General features: G+C 37.4%; 2 protein-coding genes across 3 annotated transcripts; both read right to left on the bottom strand.

Annotated features, from left to right (window-relative positions):
- Window positions 1-193: 193 nt before the first annotated feature.
- On the bottom strand, window positions 194-5,335 carry LOC136677180 (ras-related protein Rab-14-like). Of its 2 annotated transcripts, none has more exons than XM_066654628.1 (8): window positions 5,178-5,335; window positions 3,555-3,613; window positions 3,387-3,440; window positions 2,912-3,089; window positions 2,760-2,826; window positions 2,542-2,629; window positions 2,125-2,155; window positions 194-2,037 (listed from the first exon to the last, which is right to left on the bottom strand). In XM_066654628.1, exons 2-8 carry the CDS (start codon window positions 3,604-3,606, stop codon window positions 1,860-1,862), a joined length of 648 nt encoding a protein of 215 aa, XP_066510725.1. In that variant the 5' UTR covers window positions 3,607-3,613; window positions 5,178-5,335; the 3' UTR covers window positions 194-1,859. The 2 variants fall into 2 exon arrangements, with proteins under 2 accessions (XP_066510725.1, XP_066510726.1); XM_066654629.1 differs by lacking the exon at window positions 5,178-5,335 and adding an exon at window positions 4,132-4,330.
- Window positions 5,336-10,296: 4,961 nt separating this feature from the next.
- On the bottom strand, window positions 10,297-21,519 carry LOC136677153 (transcription termination factor 1-like). Its single transcript, XM_066654590.1, has 10 exons — window positions 21,369-21,519; window positions 17,395-20,470; window positions 16,310-16,495; window positions 15,519-15,594; window positions 15,290-15,426; window positions 15,009-15,213; window positions 14,831-14,914; window positions 12,631-12,696; window positions 11,547-11,632; window positions 10,297-11,340 (listed from the first exon to the last, which is right to left on the bottom strand). The coding sequence occupies exons 2-10, from the start codon at window positions 20,414-20,416 to the stop codon at window positions 11,162-11,164; spliced, it is 4,041 nt and encodes a 1,346-aa protein (XP_066510687.1). The 5' UTR covers window positions 20,417-20,470; window positions 21,369-21,519; the 3' UTR covers window positions 10,297-11,161.
- Between the last annotated feature and the right edge of the window lie 3,035 nt (window positions 21,520-24,554).

Raw genomic sequence — 24,554 nt, 5'->3', positions numbered from 1 at the left:
TCAGGAAAGTTCATATTGAATGTATTTCCAAAGACACTGGGTAATTAGCTGTCAAAGACTTTTTGGCAGTCAAGGGAGTCATCTTTGCCTTCATCCAGATTAGCTTTCACAACTGCCTTTTCAGCCTTTTTATAAATCCTCACCTCTTTTAGTGCAATAATGTACAGTACAATGATTTATGATCACAGACCAGCTACAGCATTGTCTTTATTAACATAATTACAAACAAATGTCACTTACAGAAGACATACCTCAGTGTTTCAGAGCAGGTTATATAGGCCATTTTAAAGTTGTCAATAAGACATGAGAAAAATGTAAGATTGGGCTTAAATTAAAAAATTTTTAGTTTACAAAATGCCACACATGTCCTAACAAATTACATTTTAGGTTTTTGGAGTGCTTTTTTATAACTTTTTCTTAACTTCCCCTCCAAATGTCTAACTGTACAACATACTTGTGCCTGTCTAATCAACTTGGGTGCCTTAAAAACAGGCAGTTTTTATTTTGAAAAGAACTCAACGCACAATCCAGTTTTTTCTTTACCCCAGTGAATTCACTGTGGAAAACCTCTAAATGTAAAATAAAGAGGAATGCTTCTGAAGAAGTTCAAAGGCCTAAACAGTTATTACTTTGTGTTTACGTGCAACATTTTATGATTATGTATGATGTTACAGACTGAACAGAATTTACAGAAAGAGGACATGAGCGCAAACACAATAAGGCAACAGAAGTAATATTTAAGAGAATAATACTCTGATATGCTAAGAGTTTATAACGATTTTGAAGGGCACTGAACTTTTGACTGAAAAATTGAGGTTTACTCCTCACCAAGTTCATCTGGCGGTGGTCTGTTCCTTACACTGCTAACGCTGAAGTGGGAAGCTGAACATTTCAGTCAGAACGTTCCAGAGTAGACATACTTAAGACTAATAAGATAATAATAAAAAGAGCTCCAGGCCATTGAAAACCAACTACAAAGTGCAAAAAAAATGATTTCATGGACTCAAAATGTGTCCTTTCAATATATTACTATCACTGTTCTATATCTTAAAACATTTTGCATCTGAAGCAACCAAAAGAACAGCTGATATATATATTTTTTTAAACAATGGAACTTCCATTTGGTTTTTAACAATGGTCGTCTTGTATAGTATTGTATATTATGTCTTGAGTAGGTACAAACAGGGATAAATATGTGATTTGTTACTTGTGACACTGCATAAATCCTAATTAAAACAGAATACGATATCAATTAAGGATTTTCTTTTTAACAAAATGTACAATAACAGGTAATCATGCATCTCCCCTCAAGCACATTCTAAAATCAGATTCTGCCTAAATGTTATTTCATTTCCACTTGAACAAGAATCATGTATATCAAAAATTTACCTGTTTAAATTACCCCAGTATTTCAACAGCTGCTGTACACAGGATGATTCATTTACAGTTATGCACATCACTCTGCTTATTGATAAACTCAATACTTTTTGCTTCAGTTTATCAGCCGTCTAGATTAGTGTTCCATGGAGGAGACTTCTTCCAGCGAGTGCTTGCAGGGTGCACTGGGACGTGTGCGTTATGAACAGGCAAAATGAATGAGGGAGAGAAGAGAAAGGGAGAGGAAGGGAGAAGAGATAAATGTGGTGGAAGCTGAATGCGCTACTCCTCCGTTGTTCAGAGCTACCACCCCCCACCCGCCCCAAAAAAAATAAAAAATAAAAAAACCCTCTACCCTCCAACCACATGGCCATTCAGAATGAACGAGAAAGAGAGAGCAAGAGAGACTGAGGTGTGGACTTAGAGGGTAGATATGGAAAGAGAGAGAGAGAGAGACAGAGAGAAGGAAGTCTTCATGGTCATTAACAGCTGCAGCCCTCTTTTTGGGGCTGTGCATCGCTGGAGATCCGACCGCCCTGCGGGGCAGTGGGCTTGTGCTGGACCCCTGACTCCGCTGCGTTCAGATCCAGACTGCCGTCCTGAATGTTCTGGTAGATTTTCTTGGCTGCCTCCAGGAATGCATCTTCCACATTCTCTCCTCTGTTGAAATGACAACAATAAGCTGTTAAATGTGATGGTAGTATAATGTTGTAACCACTTAATTATGATCAATACAAAGTTACCTACGTTTTTGCACTTGCCTCAAGGAACAACAGGCCTATTACAAACAAGGAATTACAAAATAAATTATTAGAAAATTCAGGCATGTACACTCAGAAAATAATTAATTAGAAGGCAGAAAACTATTAATATAATTTACTATGTGCACAAATAAAATGAAAGCTCTACTTTTCAGGGAAGGTTTTTTGCAAATGACTAATAAAGTATTCAACACCCACCCCACACATATATATATTTTGTCCTATGGACTAATTTAACAGCTCATTTTTAAGCCAACAGCTGCCAGATTAAGTCAGTTTCCTTTTATTAAAATATTTTGGAACTTTTATAAGTGAAGCCAAATAATGTGCTTTAAATATCCTGCCCTGACAATACTGTGCAATATTACAGGTCCAATCTACTTCATAAGATATTTCTTGATACCATTCTCTTCAGCAAACTGCTTGGCCTCCTCATATGTGACATCACGCTGAGCTTCAAGGTCTGCTTTATTTCCAATGAGAATGATCACCTGTACAGTAATGATCATATTTAGTGGCAAATCATTAAATAAACCTGAATGCACGTAACACCACAAAAGGCATACAGTTTCACAAATTAACGCAAATATCATATTTAATACATAAGGAATACAGACGTACTGTATTGGGATTGGTTAGATTCCTTGCATCAGTCAGCCAGCTGCTGAGATGATTGTATGTGCTTCGCCTACAAACAATCACCCGGTATGAAGAGTAAGTATTAATTCTGAAGAATTAAATAAAGGGCTTAATGTTGTAAAGAAATTTTTTACCTGGTAATGTCATACACCATGAGAGCTCCAGCAGCTCCTCTGTAATAACTGCGAGTGACCGCACGGAATCGCTCCTGACCTGCTGTGTCCCAAATCTGCAACTTCACCTTCTGCCCGCTCACCTCAATGATCCTTGTGCCAAACTCAACCCCAATCGTGTGAGGGCAGTCAGCCATAACTGATTCAGACAAGAACAGGGAATGTTAATACAGTCCGTTTTATGACATGATGGCATTGCTATGTCCATCCATACTTTCACAATTCAAGTTCAGTAAGACTTCAGTTTTCTATAGAGCCATTATGGCAATAATATTTGACCACACAAACGCTAAAGGTATATGGCCAATTGAAAACAGACTATATGGGCCCTAAAAGTCCCTAACAATCAGTAAGGTTAGCAGATGAGTAAAATCTATGATCTAGTAATGCTTAATGCTCCAGTGTCCTTTGATATTTTGTAATTTCGTATCCTTACATTTCTTTTCTGTGAACTGGTGAAGCAAACATGACTTTCCAACTCCCATATCACCTGAAATGGTAAGTTAAAAAAGCCTCAGTACGTTTTCATAAACAGTGAACCTGGAAAATATGAAAACAACATTTGACTTCACAACTGTTACAGGATGGGCATATGGCTGCTTACCAATAATGATATATTTGAAAATATAGGAATAGTTATAGGGTGCAGTCGTCATTTTGTTTCTGGAATAAGAAAGAAAATAAATAAGTTAATTCTAAATTTTAAATAATTATGTTACTTATAAAAAATTTTGTAATTGTTATTTTAAAAGAAACACATCAAATCATTATTAATTTCTATTAAATAAGAATTTAATGTAGTATGTAAATACTGTTAAAGCGGTACAACGGAATCTCCATACAGTCCATACATGGAAACAGCCTGTTCTGGAATCTGAATTTTCTGAGGTCATGAGAAAACACACTAATATCTACACATTCATATTAAAACTACAAGGTGTGTTTCAACCTGCACTGATTTGGTATGAGTTCCACACACAGCAGTTGATCAGAACATACTTTAATGAACATATATCAATATGTTAGCTACATAAACCCACACAAATATCTTAAGTGGACTTCAGAGGGAAAATAAAGAATATGAGCCAATAACGTTACCAATAGCAGTGAGAGCTAATGTTAGCCAGTTGGCCACATATGTTTATCGTATGAACCTAGCTAACGTCAGCTAGATAACTCACTTTCCTTCTCAAAGGTTAGAAACCAAGCTGAGTTTAGAGAGGCAGAACCGTTCAGGAGGGTAGCTAATGCTCGTCCGATCGGGTTATTTGTTCGACACAGTTGTCATGACGACAACACGATGAACCGCTGTATAACATTCACACAAAACGACTCAGCTTTCCCCGGAGCAAGGTCTTATTCTCCAGGACTGTAAACAGCTAATGTTAGCTGCTAACTGCAAAGTGAAGCGAAGAGAACTTGAAATTCAATTTAGCTACAGAGCTAGCGTAGTTAGCCAAGGTGTAGCTATGTGGTCAAGTCTCAAATGCCACCCTGCTCCCTAATAAGTGCACTGTGTGAGATTCAGAAAATTTGCTTACACATCCAAACAGTGCATTATTTGTGTACTACATAACCATGTGTTTAGAGTCATAAGATGAATGACTCCTTGTCTTGCATGTAGTGAACTACTTGGCTTGGTAAGCCCTGGTTTCAGGACAAAACCAGCGCCCTATGAAGGGAATGTGTGTGCATTTTGTGATTTACCCTATGCTTAATACTCTCACTGCGGGGACAAGGGCCAGAAGTGCTGGAGCACACAGCGGATAAGGATATAAATAAAGGCACAGAAGACCCCCGCTTTAGTGAAACATCGTAAACCTCTGTAAACAATCAGTAACAGTGGCACTTCCCTGATTCTACTGTAAGGAAAACAGCTCAGCTATAGCCACAATAAGCGCATGAGAAACCAGCCCAGCAGAGCCGACACAGATTAACAATGACAAATGGAACCAACGAGACTGGAGGTTCTAGTTCCTCAGTTTCATACTCGGTTTTTCTGCTCCTTGATGGGCCTACAGAACCATTTAAGGTGGAAATGAACATCAGAATAAGAAGCTAACGTTAGCGAACAAGAAAACAACTTCAGCCCTATACCAAACCAACGACGCAGAAAGATGCCAGATTACAGCGCCCTTAGCCACTCAAATCATAGACGCACACATATTTTGAAAGCTCCAACCTTAAAATAAACAGTGTTTATATCCTGTAATCGGAAGTCTTTTACCTAAAGGTGAATATCGCCGGTTGGGAGATGTGGGCTGGCTGAGGATCGTATGGCGGACTCTCTCTCTTCCGACTCCGCTTCAATCACAACAGACACGCGCCTTCTAGCGGACGCTCACCGCCTCGCAGCGGAACAACGCCACACAGCAGCAGTGCTTACAGAAGTGAAATGAATGAGGGGAAAACAAAACAATAAGCCTCATTTCCCTATTTATATATTGTAATAAATTAAATAATCTACCAAATCCATAAAAGTTTCATTTTACACGTGGGAATTGAACTTCAACTTATTTAAAAGTAAAAAAACTATAATACTAAAATACGTGAAAGCTATATTAAGACAAATAATTTCAACGTTAATATGTACTGATGATTAAAGGAAAAGTTAACATGGAAAATACTTTCGAATTCATTTAAGTTGTTTAAAAACTACTATATCAGCTTACATTTGTGGCAAATACACGTGTTCTTCCTTAAAAAACTAATTAATATAATTTAGTAATTTATGTAAAATAAATTATTACTGTCTGCACTGTATATATAGGCTACAGATCTCTATATTATCTAGGACAATTTACACGATAGGTGTCTGCTTTTAAACTCATGGGCGGGGCTTAGCAATAAAGGCCACATGCACATGCACAGCAGGTAGTGTCGTAGTCACACAGCCCCAGGGACCTGGAAGTTGTGGGTTCGAGTCCTGCTCCGGGTGACTGTGAGGAATTTGGCGTGTTCTCCTTGTGTCTGCGTGGGTGCTCCTGTTTCCTCCCATGGTCCAAAAACACTAGTTGGCAGGTGGTTTTGGCAACTCAAAAGTGTGAATGTGTGAGTGCGTATGGTGCTCTGTGAAGGACTGGCGGCCCCTCCAGGGTGTGTTCCTGCCTTGCATCCAGTGATTCTGTGTAGGCTCTGGGCCCACCGTGACCCTGAAGTGGTTTCAGACAAATCAAATCAAATCAAATTTATTTATATAGAGCTTTTCACAACTGATGTTGTCACAAAGCAGCTTCACAGAATTCCAGTAAGACAAAGATTTGACATGAAATGTAAAAACAAATGTAAAACCCTCAAGTGAGCAAGCCAGGGGCGACAGTGGCAAGGAAAAACTCCCCCAGCTGAGGAAGAAACCTTTGGAGGAACCAAGGCTCACAAGGGGTGACCCATCCTCCTCTGGTCAATCTACTGGTGATAATAGTTAGTAGTCCATGAGAACTTCAGTGTAGGGACAGCTTCAAGGCACTTGGTGGTTGCTGGAGCGTGGGCAGCTGGTCTGAAGCGTGGAGGAGGATCTCGACAGTCATCCATCAGTGTCCAAACAGACAGGTGGGCAGTTGTTTACTCGGAAAGATGTAAAGGGATGGAATTAGTTTTGAACTGTTTTGTGTTTGTAAAGTAGAAAATATGAAAATTTCCAGAGTGTGGCTAATGACTCCGGCAGATCTGACTATGACAGCTTTAACTAAAAGGAGAGAACCAGGAGGACACACAGACACGGGAGCATCCTGAAACACTGGCATCCCTCCGCTCCACCGCCAACAAACCTGAGTGATCGCGAGAAGCGGCTGGACGACAGCACCAGCGCCTCAATTTACTATAATTCCCTGTGTCCATGGACCCCCCGAATCTGCCGCCTTTATCTATGAGGGAGCATTAGCTACCAAATGATAAACTAAACAAATGAGTTTTTAGCCTAGATTTGAAGATTGCGACTGTGTCTGAGTCCCGAACATTTTCTGGAAGATCATTCCAGAGTTTGGGGGCTTTATAAGAAAAGGCTCTTCCCCCAGCTGAGGCCTTCTGAATTCTGGGAACAATTAAAAATCCAGTATTCTGTGATCTGAGTGAACGTGGAGGCTCATAATAGGAAATTGTATCTTGAAGATATTCAGGAGCAAGCCCATGTAGAGCTTTATATGTTAATAACAAAATTTTGTAGTCAATGCGGAATTTAACAGGCAGCCAATGAAGTGATGATAAAACTGGGCTGATATGTTCAAATTTTCTAGTTTTAGTGAGAACCCTAGCTGCAGCATTTTGAACTAGTTGAAGTTTTCTTAAATTGCTGCTGGTGCATCCTGACAGTAGTGCGTTACAGTAGTCAAGCTGATCAAGAGGCAAGAAGAAGATCATTTGTTATCTTGACTAGAGCTGTCTCTGTACTATGATGTTGCCTGAATCCAGATTGGAATTTTTCATATATATGATTCTTATGTAGATATGAACTAAGTAGTTGGGCCACAGCTCTTTCTAAGATCTTGGACAGAAATGGCAAATTAGAAATAGGCCTGTAATTAGACAGTGTACTAGCATCAAGATTTGGTTTCATTCAATGAATGAATGAATAACAGGTAATGAATAATGCCATGTATTTATCTAAATACAGGGCATTTGAGTGTGTGTAGAGAGAAATTTCTTGTTTGGTTTTCTGATCTTTTTTGATCTAGTGTAGTGGAAATAATTATGCCCCACGTTGCGGCAGCATAAATACTACATAGCTGAGTCAGTGATCATTCATTATTATTTGATTAATAATTATTTAATTCATTTTGTTAAGCTCCATGTTTGGGAACCATTAAGTAATATGTAGTGTCTTTAGCTGTCCAATTTCAGCATGGACATGTAGGTCATCATGTTGGATGACTTTACATATTTTATAACAGAATTAGCTAGAATGAATTATTATTAATGACTTATGCTCATTGACCTGCTGTAGGTTCTTGGCTCTGAAATTGAATCTGAACTAAAAGTAATAATTCTGTTCAAGAGATGTGTACACACAGACAAATAACCAAGGATTGGTTTTATCACACAACTGGTTTATTAATTGTGAGATGCATTGCCCGTTCTCAGCAACTGTCTGCTAGACTTCCTCACTGAAAAAACACATTCAGTGAGGGTTGGACAGAACATCTCCAGTGTCATCACCCTCAGCACAGGCTCCCCTCAAGGCTGTGTACTGAGCCCTTTGCTCAGTACAGAGCCCTTTGCTGTTCACTTTGATGACACCCGACTGTGTCCCTGGGGTTGCTACAAATCACATTGAGAAATTGGCAGACGATAAAACAGTGGTGGGCCTCATCAGCAGTGACAATGACCGGGTCTACAGAGAGGAAATTGAGCTGCTTGTGGGTTGGTGCAGAGCGAACAACTTGATTTTAAATGTGGATCAAACAAAAGAGATCATCATCGAGTTCAGGAAGATGATGCACATCACAGACTACCTCACCTGGTCTGAAAACACAGTGTCACTTGTCAGAAGGGCACAGCAGCGTCTGCACATCCTGCGCAAGATGCAGAGAGTCCACCTGCCCCTGCCCATCCTCACTGCATTTTACAAAAGCACCATAGAGTGCACTCTGACAAGCTGCATCTCTGTGTGATGTGGAGGCTACAGAGCCTCTGATTGGGAGAAAGTGAGGAGAGTGGTGAGGATATCAGAGAAAATCATTGGGTCTTCTCTTTCCTCCATTCAGGACCTGGCATCAATGCGCTGCATATACAGAGCCAATAATATTATCAGTGACCCCTCACATCCTTACTGTGGACTCTGGATTCTGGAGCATTTGGTGCAGGACCACCAGGTTCTGTAACAGCTTTATCCCCCATGTCATCACACTGCTGAACTCATAACACTTAGACAATTTAAGGTTTAATACTGGACTCCATGTACGTCTGTGAAATCATTTCTTACCTCAAACATTTATGAACAATCTTTAACTCCACTTGTCACTTTACTTTACTATTGCACTTTAAACATTTGTTTTGCTGCTGCTGGATGTTCTCATATATACTGCATATATCCTCATATTTATCCAATGCTGCTATTTTATTTTTATATGAATATATATATATACCCAACATTGTAATTCCTGTTGCTATATATATTTGAAACCTTTTATTATCTTAATTCTGTGCTGTCACTTATACACTATAGTTTAAAATATGTGCTGCTGTATGATTCATTTGCAAGCCTATTGCAACAAAATTTATGAATACACTTGTGTACAAAGAATGACAGTTTGTCTGTTGTCTCACAAGTTTTTATTTATAAATTTTATGTACATACCTAAAGCATTTGAACTTACATTGTATCTGTATTCCGTGCCTGTTTAATAAACTCCACATACTATATACACTGATCAGCCAAAATATTAATATCTGTTTCTACATTTTCCATTATTTTAATGTTACAAATAGGAAATAAACCAAAAGTTTAAAGTAGTAATAAGACATTACATGATGACTTAAATATATGGGATGTGACCAGATAGCTTGCAAGGGAAGGTACCAGGATCTATCATAAACATCTGTGCTGAAGACCCAGTCCTTTTTTAATCTTATCAAAACAATAGCTTAAAATTGTACAGCAACAGATGGGGTATTGTTCAGTACCCAAATATAAAGATACTTACGTAAGGCAATAATCTGTTTATATCTCTATGCACAGATTTAGTGAATTAAGGGATCAGACGATATGGAAATGGACCCCTGTACCTATAACTATATTTTCAATAAAATTGTCTATATCACAATGTATAGCTACCAGCATGGGAGATTATATAACATGGATAGATTATCTACATATGGTGAGAAATCAAAGCATAACCAGTGCCCCATCAATTTGGACTGCAGGAGGGCCATTGGCCTTTTCCCCTGACTCCATGAATCTTTTCATATTATGAACTGTTGCTAGTGAAAAGCATACATTATTTGCAATCTTGTTCTAGCTATTAGTATACAGATTACTGGTTAGGGTAGCAGTCCTACATACACGGATACTTGTAGTGAGACAATTTATGATTAACCATATAAAAATTTACCACAGACAACACTTAACATACTAAAATGTACATGCTTTTATGTTGTAGAAAAATGCATGTGTCTGTTCTTACTGACTCTATATTGAAATTTGATTATTGTTGAGCTAAAAATGAATTACTAATATATGCTGTATTTCTGAAGACTACCTCCAGGTGCTTCCCATAGGTTAAGAGAGATTTGCACATCTCAAAGACTGAAGAGCAAAATAGGCTTAAATCCTTCTTGTCTGTTTACATGCTCTAAAAAAAAAACAGGGTTGTTTTGTGGGAGTTGACAGTACCAGGTTTACTAAACTTTATGCTATTTGTAGATACTTATTAAAACTAAAAGTGTAGTACCTGCAGTCACTCCATTAATACCACATAAAAATACCCCTCCAAATATGATTCTTCAAAGCAGGTAGAGGGGATGCCAGGGGATATGATTCAAGAGGATCTGGTTCTGGATGATATCATGATATTGGATTATCACCATGTTGATTTAACACCGGTAAATTTGATGCACAATGAGTAATATGATCATGTGTAACGTGATTACTAGAATTGTGGAACACTGGAATAAAATGAACCTACAACCATTTGAAGTGGCAACACCAGCCAAAAACACATGGCTTGTTAAAAGTAGTTGGAACAGTACCTGCAAAAATTCTAGGCACAGTTTGCTGTAATATTAAGTAATCATTACCACAACCACTGGCAATAAATACTATTCTCCTTTTGATAATTTTTGGTATGTTCACATTAGTTTAATGAAAACAACACAAACCATTTTATAAGAATCTGCAGATTATTCATTCATTCATTCATTCTCTGCAACTGCTTATCCAGTTCAGGGTCGCGGTGGGTCCAGAGCATACTTGGAATCACTGGGCGCAAGGCGGGAATATACCCTGGAGGGGGCGTCCTTCACAGGGCAAACTCTACAGATTATTTATAGACATTTAAGCAAAATAGAAACCTAATGTTTCTATCTTACTATAGAACTATCTTACAATTCTGGTCTTCATGTACAGTGACATGTCTAATGTAATTAAAAAAATTAAAAAAATGCATTTAGCATAATAACTTAACACATTCACACTGGGGATATTTACAAAATTGAAAAGAAAATCTTCAATATAAGGCACCAAAGACTGCTCTCTTTACATCCTTATGGTCACAATTTTTAATCAGAATCACTACTGATAATGAAATCTTCACTACCACCATCTTCTTTATCAGCGCCCGCAAAGACGTGTGAAAGAAGAAAGGTATCCTGTTGTATGGGCTGTGTCCCTTCGTCTTTTATCTTCAACTTCTTTTCATAGCGTGGCAGGACATTCTCATAGAGAAAGTCAACAATTTCTGGTCAAAGATAAAAGGCATATGTGAAATACCTTTTCAGGTCTGAAATCCTACAACTTCAGCAAACAATATATTCTAAAAATCCTAAAGTATCCAAATCTTCTAGTTGTTAATTGTAAATATATACACTTCTTCTAATGGTTCACTGGAACTGAGTAAATGCATATTTAAGGATATTTCAAAAGCGAAATGAAAAGTAGACTTGCCTCCAAAGGTCTTCTTTTGCCAATTTGGGGCATGACGTACTTTCAGTTTGTGCCATACTCTCTGCACATATGTCGGAGGAACGTCCCTAAAGAAAAAAATACAGAAATATCACAGGAATATCATGTTTTACAGGGTTATTGAATTGGCTACTGAACTGTAACAATCCCAAAGAATAATAGCTTTACAGTAGCTTTACAATCAGTGTTCACTCATTAATTCAACATTTGGAAGTCTTTGCATAAGATATCAATTCAATTAATAGAATCTTCAATTTAGAATTGTACATATGAATGAATGCACACGTAAAGGCAATATATCATATAAATAAAAAAAATTTAAAATAAAATGATTGTGAAGAGAATTTAATGTTGCCAAAAGTTACAATAAATTCAGCTCTGTCATTAAAAAAAAAAAAAAAGCAATGGATACTTACCCATTCCAAGTACATTAATAGCATTAAGATTAAATTTAATTTCAGATAATCCTACAACAAATGTTGCTTAATTGCTTAAGATTTCCAAAGAAATAGAGAACTTAATTATTTTATTGTGCAGCATGCTATATTGTATGAAAAATTTCTTTTTCCAGATGATTTTGTGACTGACATGAAAACGGATTAAGAAATTTCACACATTTTTCTTTTACTCAATTTATATATACAAAATGATTCGATCTATCCATTTCCATGCCCTAAATTGCTCACATTAAAATGAATAATGGACAGAGGTACACGATTCATTCCTCGCTGTTGTTATCCATCTTTCCTTACATGCAGCATGAAATGATCAAAAACGTTTAGATCAGGGGTGCACAACACAATCCAGCAAAGTTTGATGATTGCTCTGCCAAAACACAACCCCTAAACCTGGCAATTTACAGATGAGTTGATTCACATGTGTGTAAGCATAGGTATCACCAAACTTTGCTAACTTTGCCCTCCAGGACTGGAGTTGTGCACCCCTAGTTTAGATGGATTTATGTAAAAGTCGCCAAAATTCTGATTAGGTTCTTCAGACAGAGTCCTATTACTGAGTAACAGCTATGGTTCAGACTTCAGTAACACAAAGGAGAGATGATGCTTACCCTACCAATGCAGTCAGATCATCCCAACTGACCAATGCAACATCATCTACTTTCATTTCGTAGATCCTGCAAATAAAAGAAAGATGTTAGGAAAACCTAGAATTTTACATCACATGCACCACATTTAGTTAAGGAAAATTTACATCTCATGAGGTTTTTAAATCAAGTCAAACTGCACAGCATTTTCCATGTTCAAACCAAGTGTACCAAACATTAGAGGTATTTAAACAAATCTTATGCTCCTCATTCTCTAACCACAATTCTTGACTTTTATAGGGAGAGGAATCAATCACCTCCCCGAAAACTAACAAAAATGTGATAAGGAAAAAAGAAATACATACACCTGTGCTGAATTCTTAGGCACCCAAGATTGCTTACGATTATTTATCATCAAGAATATCAATAATCAGTGCTTGTATTACAGTTGTGTAAAAAGTGTTTACCCCTTCGGGAGTTCTTATATTTTTGGCATGGTTGTCACTCTTAAATGTTTCAGATCATCAAACCAATGTATATATTAGTCAAAGACAAGACAAGTAAACACAAAATGCAGTTTTTGTATGAAAGTTTTTATTATTAAGGTAGAAAAAAAATCCAAACTTATATGGCCCTGTGTGAAAAAGTTTTTGCCGCCCAGTTAAAACCTAACGCAACTGTGGTTTATCACACCTGAGTTCAATTTCTATAGCCACACTCAGGCTTTATTGCTGCCACACCTGTTCTCAAGCAAGAAATCACTTAAATAGGACCTGCCTGAGAAAGTGAAGTAGAACAAAAAAAGATCCTTAAAAGCTAGACATCATGCCAAGATCCAATGTAATCCAGGAACAAATGAGAGAGAAAGTAATTGAGATCTATGAGTTTGGAAAATGTTATAAAGCCATTTCTAAAGTTTTGTTTCTAAACATTCACAGAACTGCAGGCCTCACTTGCCTCTGTTAAGTTCAGTGTTCATGACCTAACCATAAGAAAGAGACCGGGCAAAAATGGCCTGCATGGCAGAGTGCCAAGACGAAAACCACTGCTGAGCAAAAAGAACAAAGGCCCGTCTCAATTTTGCCAGAAAATATCTTGATGAACCCCAAGACTTTTGGGAAAATACTCTGTGGACTGATGAGACAAAAGTTTAACTTTTTGGAAGGTGTGTGTCCCATTACATCTGGTGTAAATGTAACACCGCATTTCAGAAAAAGAACACTATACCTACAGTAAAATATGGTGGTGGTAGTGGGATGGTCTGGGGCTGTTTCACGACCTGGAAGACTTGCTGTGATAAATGGAACCATAAAATCAGCTGTTTATTAAAAAATCCTGAAGGAGAATATCCAGCCAACTGTTTTGTGACCTCGAGCTGAAATGAACTTGGGTTCTGCAGCAGGACAATGATCCAAAACACACCAGCAAGTCCACCTCTGAATGGCTGAAGAAAAATAAGGTGAAGACTTTGGAGTGGCCTAGTCAAAGTCCTGACCTGAATCCTATTGAGATGCTGTGGCATGACCTTAAAAAGGCGGGTCATGCTCGAAAACCTTCCAACATGCCTAAATTACAACAATTTTGCAAAGATGAGTTGGCCAAATTTCCTCCACAGCGCTGTGAAATATTCATTGCAAGTTACTGTAAACGCTTGATTGCAGTTGTTGCTGCTAAGGGTGGCCCAAACAGTTATTAGGGTTTAGAGGGCAAACACTTTTTCACACAGGGGCATGTAAAGTTTGGATTTTTGTCCCTTCATAATAAAAACCTTCATTTAAAAACTGTATTTTGTTTACCTGTGTTGTCTTTGACTAATATTTAAATTTGTTTGACGATCTGAAATAGGCAAAAGGTTATTTAATAATAATAAAAAAAAATCATGAACACTTTCACACCACTGTAAATTACATTACACTAAATACAAGAACAGATTTTTTGCTGATATTCTCCTTGATCATATTACTTTGTTATATGTTAAATCAACAGCACATTTAATTTAACATAATGAACAATTTATTAACAAGTAGAACAAGGTATTAGATGATTATACGATATGATAATAATACAGGGTAACCACGACGAAAGATTTGGAAACCATTCAAATACAGAATGTCACTCCTTACTGTAATAATGTTGTTTATTATTTGTTTTTTAGTTTGTATGTTCTCTGAGCAAAACCTTTCCTCAGTAGTGTATATATGAAGATTTCCAGCCCGTCACTTACCCTTTTATAATCTTTATTTTGACTTTAGTAGATATTTTTCTTGCTTGTATATCTCCAGTCATTTTCAAAGCCAGAACAGACATCCTTCAAAAAAATAAGTATATAAATAAGTAATTAAAAATCAACACCTGAAAAACATTAACATAAATGCAAGAGTTTTAACACAATTATTACTCACCATTTCTCTCGGCACTTAGACCAGGTGCGGGTTTTCACTTCGGCTGCAATCTTCTGCCAGGGCAGTCCCTTGTACAGTGTTTCCCTGTTTACTCTGACTGTGTTGGGATCTGCTAGCTTTGATTTGAGATTGCTGACAATATGATTTCTCACAACTCGCAAAAGTGATTGTACCTCTTGGTTGGACCATGGTCCTTCCTTTATAGCTGGGAGACAAAGTACATATTAGGAAGACAATGTGAACAATCATGGAAGGGAAAATGGATGAGAATATTCACTTACCAGAATCATCACCAATATTGGCAAAACGTTTCTGAAGAGAGCTGGCAGTTCGTCCAGTCAACTGTGAAATCTTCTTCCAATCATTACCATATAAATTGTGTAATTTGCACAAATTGTTTAACTCCTCCTTTGAAAAGCTTGTAAAATAAAAACATTGAATTTATAAACACTTCAGTGTTAGATTTATAAACACTTCAGTTCTCCTGTACTCAAATAAAATTTCTCTTACTGGCCCTTGTGGCAGTTATCAAATATTCTTCTCCCACGAGCATAAACATCATGACAGGACCGTGGAATTCCAGCCGCTGTTATGACAGACATTGGAGAAGAAGAAAAAAAAAAAAAAAAAAGAATGAAATGGTAGAAATCAGGTTTACATTTATATAACTGGCAAATACAGCTCATAAATTGGTTTACTAAAAAGACTGCCATTTGGTGTATAACCTGAGCACATTACAGTTCCACAATCATTTGATTGTCATTTTTAATATGGAATGCATTCATTTTCCACAGTGCAAATGTACTATTAAACTAGTACATTTAACTACAGTTTAATATTTTAACAGCCATACACATGTTTGGATTCCATCAATATCATTTGCAAGAACAGTTAAAATATGGGGACAATCTTAATCATACACAGAAATCATATTACCAAAGGTGGAGCGTGCCATGTATAGATTGTTTAAACTGATGTCATGGAAAAAAATGACCCCTATAAAATACAATACACATGGCTTAAATCAACATTTTTTTTGCAGAAACTGACCTCAAGCAGCCAGTGTTTGTGAGAATATTTCTCAATTAAAATATTTCAGTTCTGTCCATATGACAAACTTTACCTAAGAGGGCAGTCATTGGCTCATATGTTAAATGCTTTTCATCTCAACATCTGTATTAAAATAATTTCCTACAGGTTGTTTAAATACGTGGTCTTTGGTATGCAAATGTAAATGATAAGTGATCACTTTGTACCACATTCCAAGATATTATATTAAAAAATAAAACACGGGCACTCACCAATCTTTTTATAGAACAAATGTGTCCTTTTAAGGTTCCTTATTGTTAGTTCTTCTTCCTTGTAGCGTGTAGAGAAAAAGAGCTTGTTGGCACTGTCAATGCCAGTGAGGACCATGAAATCGTCAACATTCTTCCTTAGAATCTCATCTTCTTTCTCTGAGAACCTTCCACTGTTCGGGGAAATGCCTGAAAACACAGATTTACCAAGTAAAGGCTTTAAAACAGTTGTTATAAAAGCTCAAAAAATATGTCTTTAAGGGTATGCAGCCAAACAAACTAAATACACATCCTTATTTCTACATTCACTATTCATTGTATAATTTCACATGCAGAAGCACTTTATAGTACTACAATTACATACTGTAGTCTGTTACTCTGCATACTTTGTTTGCACCCTTGTTTCACCCTGTTCCTCAAAGCTCAGGACCACCACTGAGCAGGGATGTTTTGAGTGGTAGATCATTCTAAGTGCTGCAGTGATGTAGTGGTGTTGTGTTGCACTGGTAGGAGTGGATCAGCCACAGCATTGTTGCTGGAGTTTTTAAACCCCTCAGTGTCACTGCTGAACTGTCCAACAAACAAAAATACCCAGCCAACAGCATCCTGTATCCTGTGACTAGAGGGCGACCAACACAAATTGTGCAGCAACAAATGAACTTCTGTTTCTGGCCTTACATCTACAAGGGGAATCATGAGGTAGGTGTGTCTAACAGAGATGACAGTGAGTAGATACAGCACCTGAAAAAACAGCAGCACTGCTGTGTCTGATCCACTCCTACCAGCACAACACACCACCACATCATCAGTGTCGCTGCTGCATTGAGAATGATCTACCACTCGAATCATACCTGCTCTGGTGGTCCTTTGGAGTTTCAAACCCTTGAAAAACAGGGTGAAAAGTTGCAAACACATTATGCAGAGCAACAGATGGACTACACTCCTTTGTAAGTGGAGCTAAAAAATTGACAGTATGTGTGATAACAAGGACATAGTAATAATGTTATGGCTGACTTAAAAATGGTATTTAAAAAAAAAAATAATAAATAAATAAATAATAATAATTGGCACAAAAAAAGTCAGCTTACCCATTTTCTTGAATTCTTTAAACCTTGGCAGGTCATAATTTATCATTTTTATTATTTCATCTGGACGTTGTGAAGATATATTAGGGAAAAATTCTTTGAGCTCCTCAAAAAGTTGTGGATCAAATTGTCTGGAGCCACCTGATATTTTCCCCCTTGTCGATTTGGTGCCAATCTTAGGTCTTATCGGGTCGTCTTCATATTCTTTTACATTTGCTTCAGACCTTTTATTTAACTGATTTTTAATACTCTGTATTGTTTGTGTTGCTGATGAAGTGGAATTCAATGTGCTTCTCCTTAAAACCGCGGAGTAATCACGTGTCACTTTATCTATATTTCCTTCTTTCTTCTGCGCTTGCTCTTCACTTCTCAGGGAGCAATCTTTTTTAGATTTTTCACCTGTAAAATACTCATCTATCCTTCTTTGCTTCTCTTGCCTGAGATGTGCATCACTGTTTTTTGAGGCAATATTTTCAGATTCTTCACAAGGAAGATGTTCTTCTGTCTGTCTCCGTTTCTCTGCCTCTTTCATAACATGGGCTTCACTGTTCTGTGAGGCAATATTTTCAGATTCTTTACAAGGAAGATGTTCTTCTACCTGTGCCCGTTTCTCTGCCTCCTTCCTAACATGGGCTTCACTGTTCTGTGAGGCAATATTTTCAGATTCTTTACAAGGAAGATGTTCTTCTGTCTGTCTCCGTTTCTCCGCCTCTTTCCTAACATGGGCTTCACTTTCCTGTGAGTCATCATCATCAGATATTTCATATATGAAATTCTCTTCGATCAGTCTTTGCTTCTCTTGGACTTCACTGTAATGTGATGCATTATTTTCAGATACTTCACATGGAAAATGTTTGTCTAACTGCCCTTGCTTCCGTTTCTTTACTTGCCCTTCAGTGTTCTGTGAGGCATGGTTTTCAGATATTTCACATGGTAAATCCTCTTTTAGCCGTCCTTGCTTCTCTTTCCTCACTTGCTGTGTATTATTCAATGAGGCATCACATTCAGATATTTCACATGGAAAGTCTTCCAACTGTCCCTGCTTCTCTTTCCTAATTTGCTTTTCAATGCTTTGTGAGGCATCATTTTCAGATATTTCACAGAGAATCTGATCTATTGTTTTTTTCTTTTTGTCAACTTGCTCTTTACTGTTCTGTGAACTATTTTTAGATGTTTCACAGGGAAAATGGTCTTCTGTGTGTTTCTGATTGTCTTTCTTTTTCTTCTTCTTCTTAACTTGCTCTTCGGGGCTTTGTAAGGCATTTTCAGATGTTCCACATGGAAGATATTCTTCTGTCCGTTTCCGTTTTTCCTTATTCTTAATTTGCTCTTCACTGTCCTGTGAGGCACCAGTTTCAGATATTTCACATTGAATGTGTTCCTCTGTCTTCCGGTGTTTGTCTTTCTTTTTCTTCTTCCTAATTTGCTGTTCACTGTCCTGTGAGGCACAGGTTTCAGATATTTCACATTGAATGCGTTCCTCTGTCTTCCTGTCTTTCTTTGTCTTCTTCCTAATTTGCTCTTCAGAGCTCTGTAATTCATTTTTAGACATTTCAAAAGGAAGATGTTCTTCTGTCTGTTTCTCCTTGTCCTTTTTATTATTCTTACTTTGCTCTTCACTCGTCTGACCGGCATAACTGTCAGACATTTCCCATGGAATGTGCTCCTCTCTCTGCCTGTGTTTGTCTTTCTTTTTCTTCTTCCTAACCTCTTCACTGCTCTGTAAGACATTCGCAGGTATTTCACATGAAATGTGTTGCTCTGCCTGTTTATGTTTCTCTTTGTGCTTTTTCTTGGTCTTAATTTGTTCCTCATTGACCTGTGAAGCATTTTCAGATATCTCACATGGTAGATGTTCTACAATCTGTCCCTGTTTTTCTTTGTCTTTCTTCTTCTTCTTCTTTTTCTTAACTTGTTCTTCACTATTCTGTGGGGCATAATATTCAGACATTTCATATGGAAGATGTTCTTCTGTCTGTCTCTGTTTGTCCTTTTTCTTTTCTTGCTCTTCACTGTTCTGTGAGGCATAATTTTCAGATATTTCACATGCAAGATGTTCTTCCGTCTGCCTGTGTTTGTGTTTCTTTTTCTTTACTTGCTCTTCACTACCCTGTAGGGCATGTGCAAGCATTTCACTTGAACATTGTTCTTCTGTTTGTCTTTGTTTCTCTTTTTTCTTCTTTTTCTTAACTTGCGCTTCATTTACCTGTAAAGCATCATTAGATATTTCACAAGGAAGATGTTCTTCAATCTGTCTGTTTTTATCTTTGTCTTTCTTCTTTTTCTTAACTTGCTCTTTACTCTTCTGCAAGGCGCCATTTTCAGATATTTCACATGGTTGATGTTGTTCTGTGTGTCTGTGTTTCACTTTGTCTTTCTTTTTCTTAATTTGGCCTTCAGTGCCCTGTAAGACATCTTCAGATATTTCACTGGGAACATGTTCTTCTGTCTGTCTCTGATTCTCTTTGGCCTTTTTCTTTTTCCTCACTTGTACTACAGAACCCGGCGATATACTTTCTGATATTACACATGGAAGTTCTTCAATCAATTTCTGTTTTTTTTTCTTTTTCTTAACATGTTCAAAATTCTGTGACACCTCCTTTTCAGGTGTTTCCTGTAGGTGTTCTTCAAGCTCTCTGTGTGTATTCTGCTTTTTCTTCTTTTTGTTTTTCCTAACTTCTGCTTCATTGTTTTGAGAGACATTTTCAATTTCACATGAAAATGTTTTTTCTATCTCTCGATGTTTGTCCTTTTTCTTTTTTCTAACTTGCTCTGCATTGTTCTGTGATTCATAATTTTCAGATGTTTCAAATGAACCAAAAGGTATCTGTCCCTGCTTATCTTTGTCTTTCTTTTTCTTTTTTCTTGGAGGTGCTTCAAGGTATGAAGATTCATCACCTTGTAAATTGCCATCCAGGAAACCTACAGGTGTGGAGGAATTTAACGTAAGGGAGCAGGTGGGATTAATCTCAAGTAAAATATCTCCATGCCTCTTCCGACTCTTCTTGTCCTTGTTGTTTCCCATAGATTTGTTTTGACACTCTGTCCTTGAACTTCAGTAAGGCTGCTTGTAGCTCTCCTGTAACCATAAAAATGTCATGCAAGAGACAACATCTTAAAGAGATATATTTTAAAAATGGGGAGTCAAAAAACATATAAAAAAGACAAGGCAGCCAGAATGAACAAATTGTGCAATTTCTTATATTAAGATTTGACCCAGAGGGAAATTCAAGGCTCCAGTAGTGGTACTACTTTCTAGAATAGAAGTCTCTGGATTAAAAATTAGTTTGAGGAGATTAAAAACGAGTGAGATCTTGTACACAGTGCAGTAACCTAAGTTTGCAGACCTTCTTAAGCCAGTGAACCGATATGCTTGTTGTATTTACTGTCGGAGAGAAAAGTTCAAAAATATAGCTAATGGTCGAATGTTGGCGTTGTGGAGAAAGTTTGGGAACCATTGCTTTAAACCTTCTGAAAACACTTTCACCATACAAAGGTTTATAGAAATAATTCGTGGTTCTCAATAGAGGTACTGACTCACGTTATACTATCTAAATAACAACTGAAGAATACAGTGTTCCTCTGTCTGCCCGTGTTTTTATTTGTATTCTTGCTCCTTACTCGGCTCTTCACTGCCCTGTTGGGCATGTGCAGGCATGTCACTTGATCATTGTTCTTCTGTTTGTTTTTGTCCTAATATTCTTGCCACTACAGGCGGTAAGGCATTAAAATACCGGTGTCTACGTTCAGCGTTAAGTAAAAATGTTAGCGATAAATAAAGGAATTTATATTCGGCCGAAAGTAGCACGAATTCCTGTCAACATTGTGCGTACTTCATACACCTCAGACAGTTACATCTAAAACTCTGTCGAAACAAAACCCAGCAGTCCCTACACACAACAGTGGTTTGTCGACATGTATGACCATAGCTAAGGCTCATGGCAGTGCGGTGAGACGTAACTTTAGTGAGTTCTTACCTTACTTAAGTCGCACGTTTCTCATGCATAGATCTCAGGACCAAGTGATGCTTCTTGCCTTAAAATAAAACACGAGGAGCTGTGGAAACTTGAGGCCGAATCTTCTTCACTGCCCTCTAGTGTACAGGAAGAGAAATGAATCCCAACTGGTGTTGCACACCACACTCAAGTACATATCTCTGCAGGCCGGCAAGTGGGCGGAAACCAGCAAGTGGGCGGAAACCAGCAAGTGGGAGGGGCGTACGCAGCAAGTGGGCGGAAACCAGCAAGTGGGCGGAAACCAGCAAGTGGGAGGGGCGTACGAAGCAAGTGGGTAGAAACCAGAAAGTGGGGGATCTAGATGTTTTGTGGGAAGGCGAATGTAGGAAATGCAGCCTTTGTGATTTGAAAAAAGGGCATAGTTTCTCTCCAACAGAACTAGATACCCTCTACTAGTTATATAGTTTCAAATATTACGTTTCAGTGAAAACGAAATACATAGCACTCCTGATATTTTAATTATATACTTTTGGTAATTTGATTATGGAGTGAACTGCAAACTTATGAAATCCATTAGGTCTCTCATGTCTACAATCATTATTTTAATTTGTTTACAGAATTATAAGACTGTATTATTTGTTTTGTACTCAGCACAGTATTGGATTATAATCAGTTTAAATGTGTAAACCCTATAGTAACGCCCTCGAAAATGGCCCACTATTGAAATAAATATTTATAGCAACTCCTTTCCATTAATGGACATGGGAGAAATGGTGCTAATAATTTGCAAATAATCAGTCACAGTGGGTTTATATGACAATAGAGTCAGTGTATGTTGCTACAAGTTAGGTGAACTTAATAAGATGGAAATTCACTGTAATGTAGTTATAGTTTAATGAATTCCAAGATAGTGGTGCAACCTTTCAGGAAATTTGGCTCAATTAAGAATATAAACAGACATTCAGAGAAGTTCACTGTACTTCATCTAGTTCCTTTGCATGGTTTTAAATGATTCTTTATAGAAGTATGTCCTTGTTGTAGAGTATTGTGTATTACTCTTTGTGTTCAGATGATCACATAAGCTTTGATTTGACATCAGAACCAGGTCCTGGAACATCTTACTCACAAAATTAGTTCAGTCAAGTTTGTTTGAACAGGTAGAATAGGATCAGAATTGGATAACACTGGCTTAGACTGTCAGAAAGCCTCCCTTTATTATTACCTGGATTGTGCATGTGAATTTGTAGAAGGACTATCATTCATTCATTCATTCATTGTCTGAAACTGCTTATCCAATTCAACTCCTCACAGACCTTCACATGGAGTGTGGCTCAAACCCACAACCTGGAGCTCTGTGACTGCAACACTACCTGCTGCACCACCGTGCTGCCCGAAGGGCTATCAATTTATTTTAATTTAGTTCATTTATTCAGTTTAATTTATTTCAGAAATACACCATATGTACAAATATTTGAGGACAAATTTGTATTGAATATATTCTACATTAAGTTGCAACCGTTACTAACACAGATGTGCACACACTGCCTCTCTAATCCCTGTAGAGAAATACTGACAATAGAACTGGATTCTCTGGAGTAGAGAAACATGAACCTAATGCCAGGCGAGGAATATATAGCACCACAGTACTGAGCTGTGCTGATGAACCCATATTTACTGTCCTGTCTCTTGTTAGGAAGTGAGTAGTAGCCTCTATGTAAGCAAACATTATCATTCTCAGTACATGTGGTCTCAGTTAAATGGTTATTCTCTCTATTTATTGCAAGAATTTCACATATTAAGCGAACCGCAGACAAGTCTATAAATCAAATAATGCTGAAATTGTACTCAATATAATGTACTCAGTGTTTACAAGGTACAATATTAATACTGAAAACAAAACAGTTATTATATGGTCACCAGGCACACAGCTGTACTACAAAATACACAATAATCTAACACAATATCCCAAAGAACATACTGACATTCTCTTAAACTTCCAAACAAACAGAGCAATTTGAGCTGCATTACTTAGAGAAATTTGTTTGAAGAAAGAAAATAACTAGGATCCTTATTTTGTGCAGGGCATTTTATGCAAAGCAGGACATCACTGTGAACCAGACAGCCTAGGTTTCTAAAAGTATCAAACTATACACACTGTCTGAACTGTGGTGTATAAGGTGCCCTGCAGTCTAGTATATGTGCTTTAAGAATTGAGGTGAGGGCCCTACAGTCCAGTTTACATGCCTTAAAAATTCTGGGGTGAGGGGCATGGCGTAACTACAAACATTGCATTGACCCTGAGACCCTGCTCATCAACACAAGCTTTTAGAAACAACTCCATATCAGCCCTGTTTTTAAAAACAAATAAAAAAGGTTTAGCCTCTGGGTCATCTCCAGAGCCTTTACAACAACTACATATCTCAAAGCCAGTGACGTGCTTGAGTCGTGCTTAAAATGTTCTTCCACGCTCACTTGGAGCTGTACCACCCAATTGGAGCTGTACCACCCACATGGAGCTGCCTCCGGCCTGCAGTGATACCCTTCTCGGAGTTTGAGGTTGTTGAGGCTGAACGACTCTCGACTCTCAACATTCGCATAAAATACTGGCCACAAGATTATACAATGCATAACACATCCAGCAATGAGCCACTTGGAGTTCAACCACTTGTACATCTACACAGTTCCCTTCGGAATATATCTTGAACAATTTAGATGATTTAAGTAATCACCTGGATAGTTTGTTTATTTTGAATACGTACACATAAAAAATACTTTAAAAACAAGGAAAAAGATAACAAATGTTAAACTAATAGACATTACAGTCAAAACAAAAATACTGAACAAAAATATGTAGGCCACATTTGCTTATTGTGCCAACTATTTGTACTTAGCTAATTGGCTAACAATACTGTACTTCTGTTTCTAGACAGTGCAAAAACAACAAAAGGAAAATCTTTCACACACACACACTATATATAGTTATATATAGTTCCACAAATTAAACCCCTTGGTAGGGATTTTATTTTAAAATATTTGTCCTTGCTCTTGTTTTTACATACCTCTTCCACTAAGTTTATATTTCAGACAACTTCTGAACCCAGTTGGGAAGTAAATTGTATTGTGCTTTGTACATTATTTGTGCAGTATTATAGTAATTAGATCACTGAATTTTAAACCATGTAAATTAATTAATAATTTGTTTGTAGG

Source organism: Hoplias malabaricus, chromosome X2 (assembly GCF_029633855.1).
Source record: "Hoplias malabaricus isolate fHopMal1 chromosome X2, fHopMal1.hap1, whole genome shotgun sequence".
Lineage (NCBI taxonomy): Eukaryota > Metazoa > Chordata > Actinopteri > Characiformes > Erythrinidae > Hoplias > Hoplias malabaricus.
Note: the sequence above shows the minus strand (reverse complement) of the source record. Positions and strands in the feature narration are given on the sequence as shown.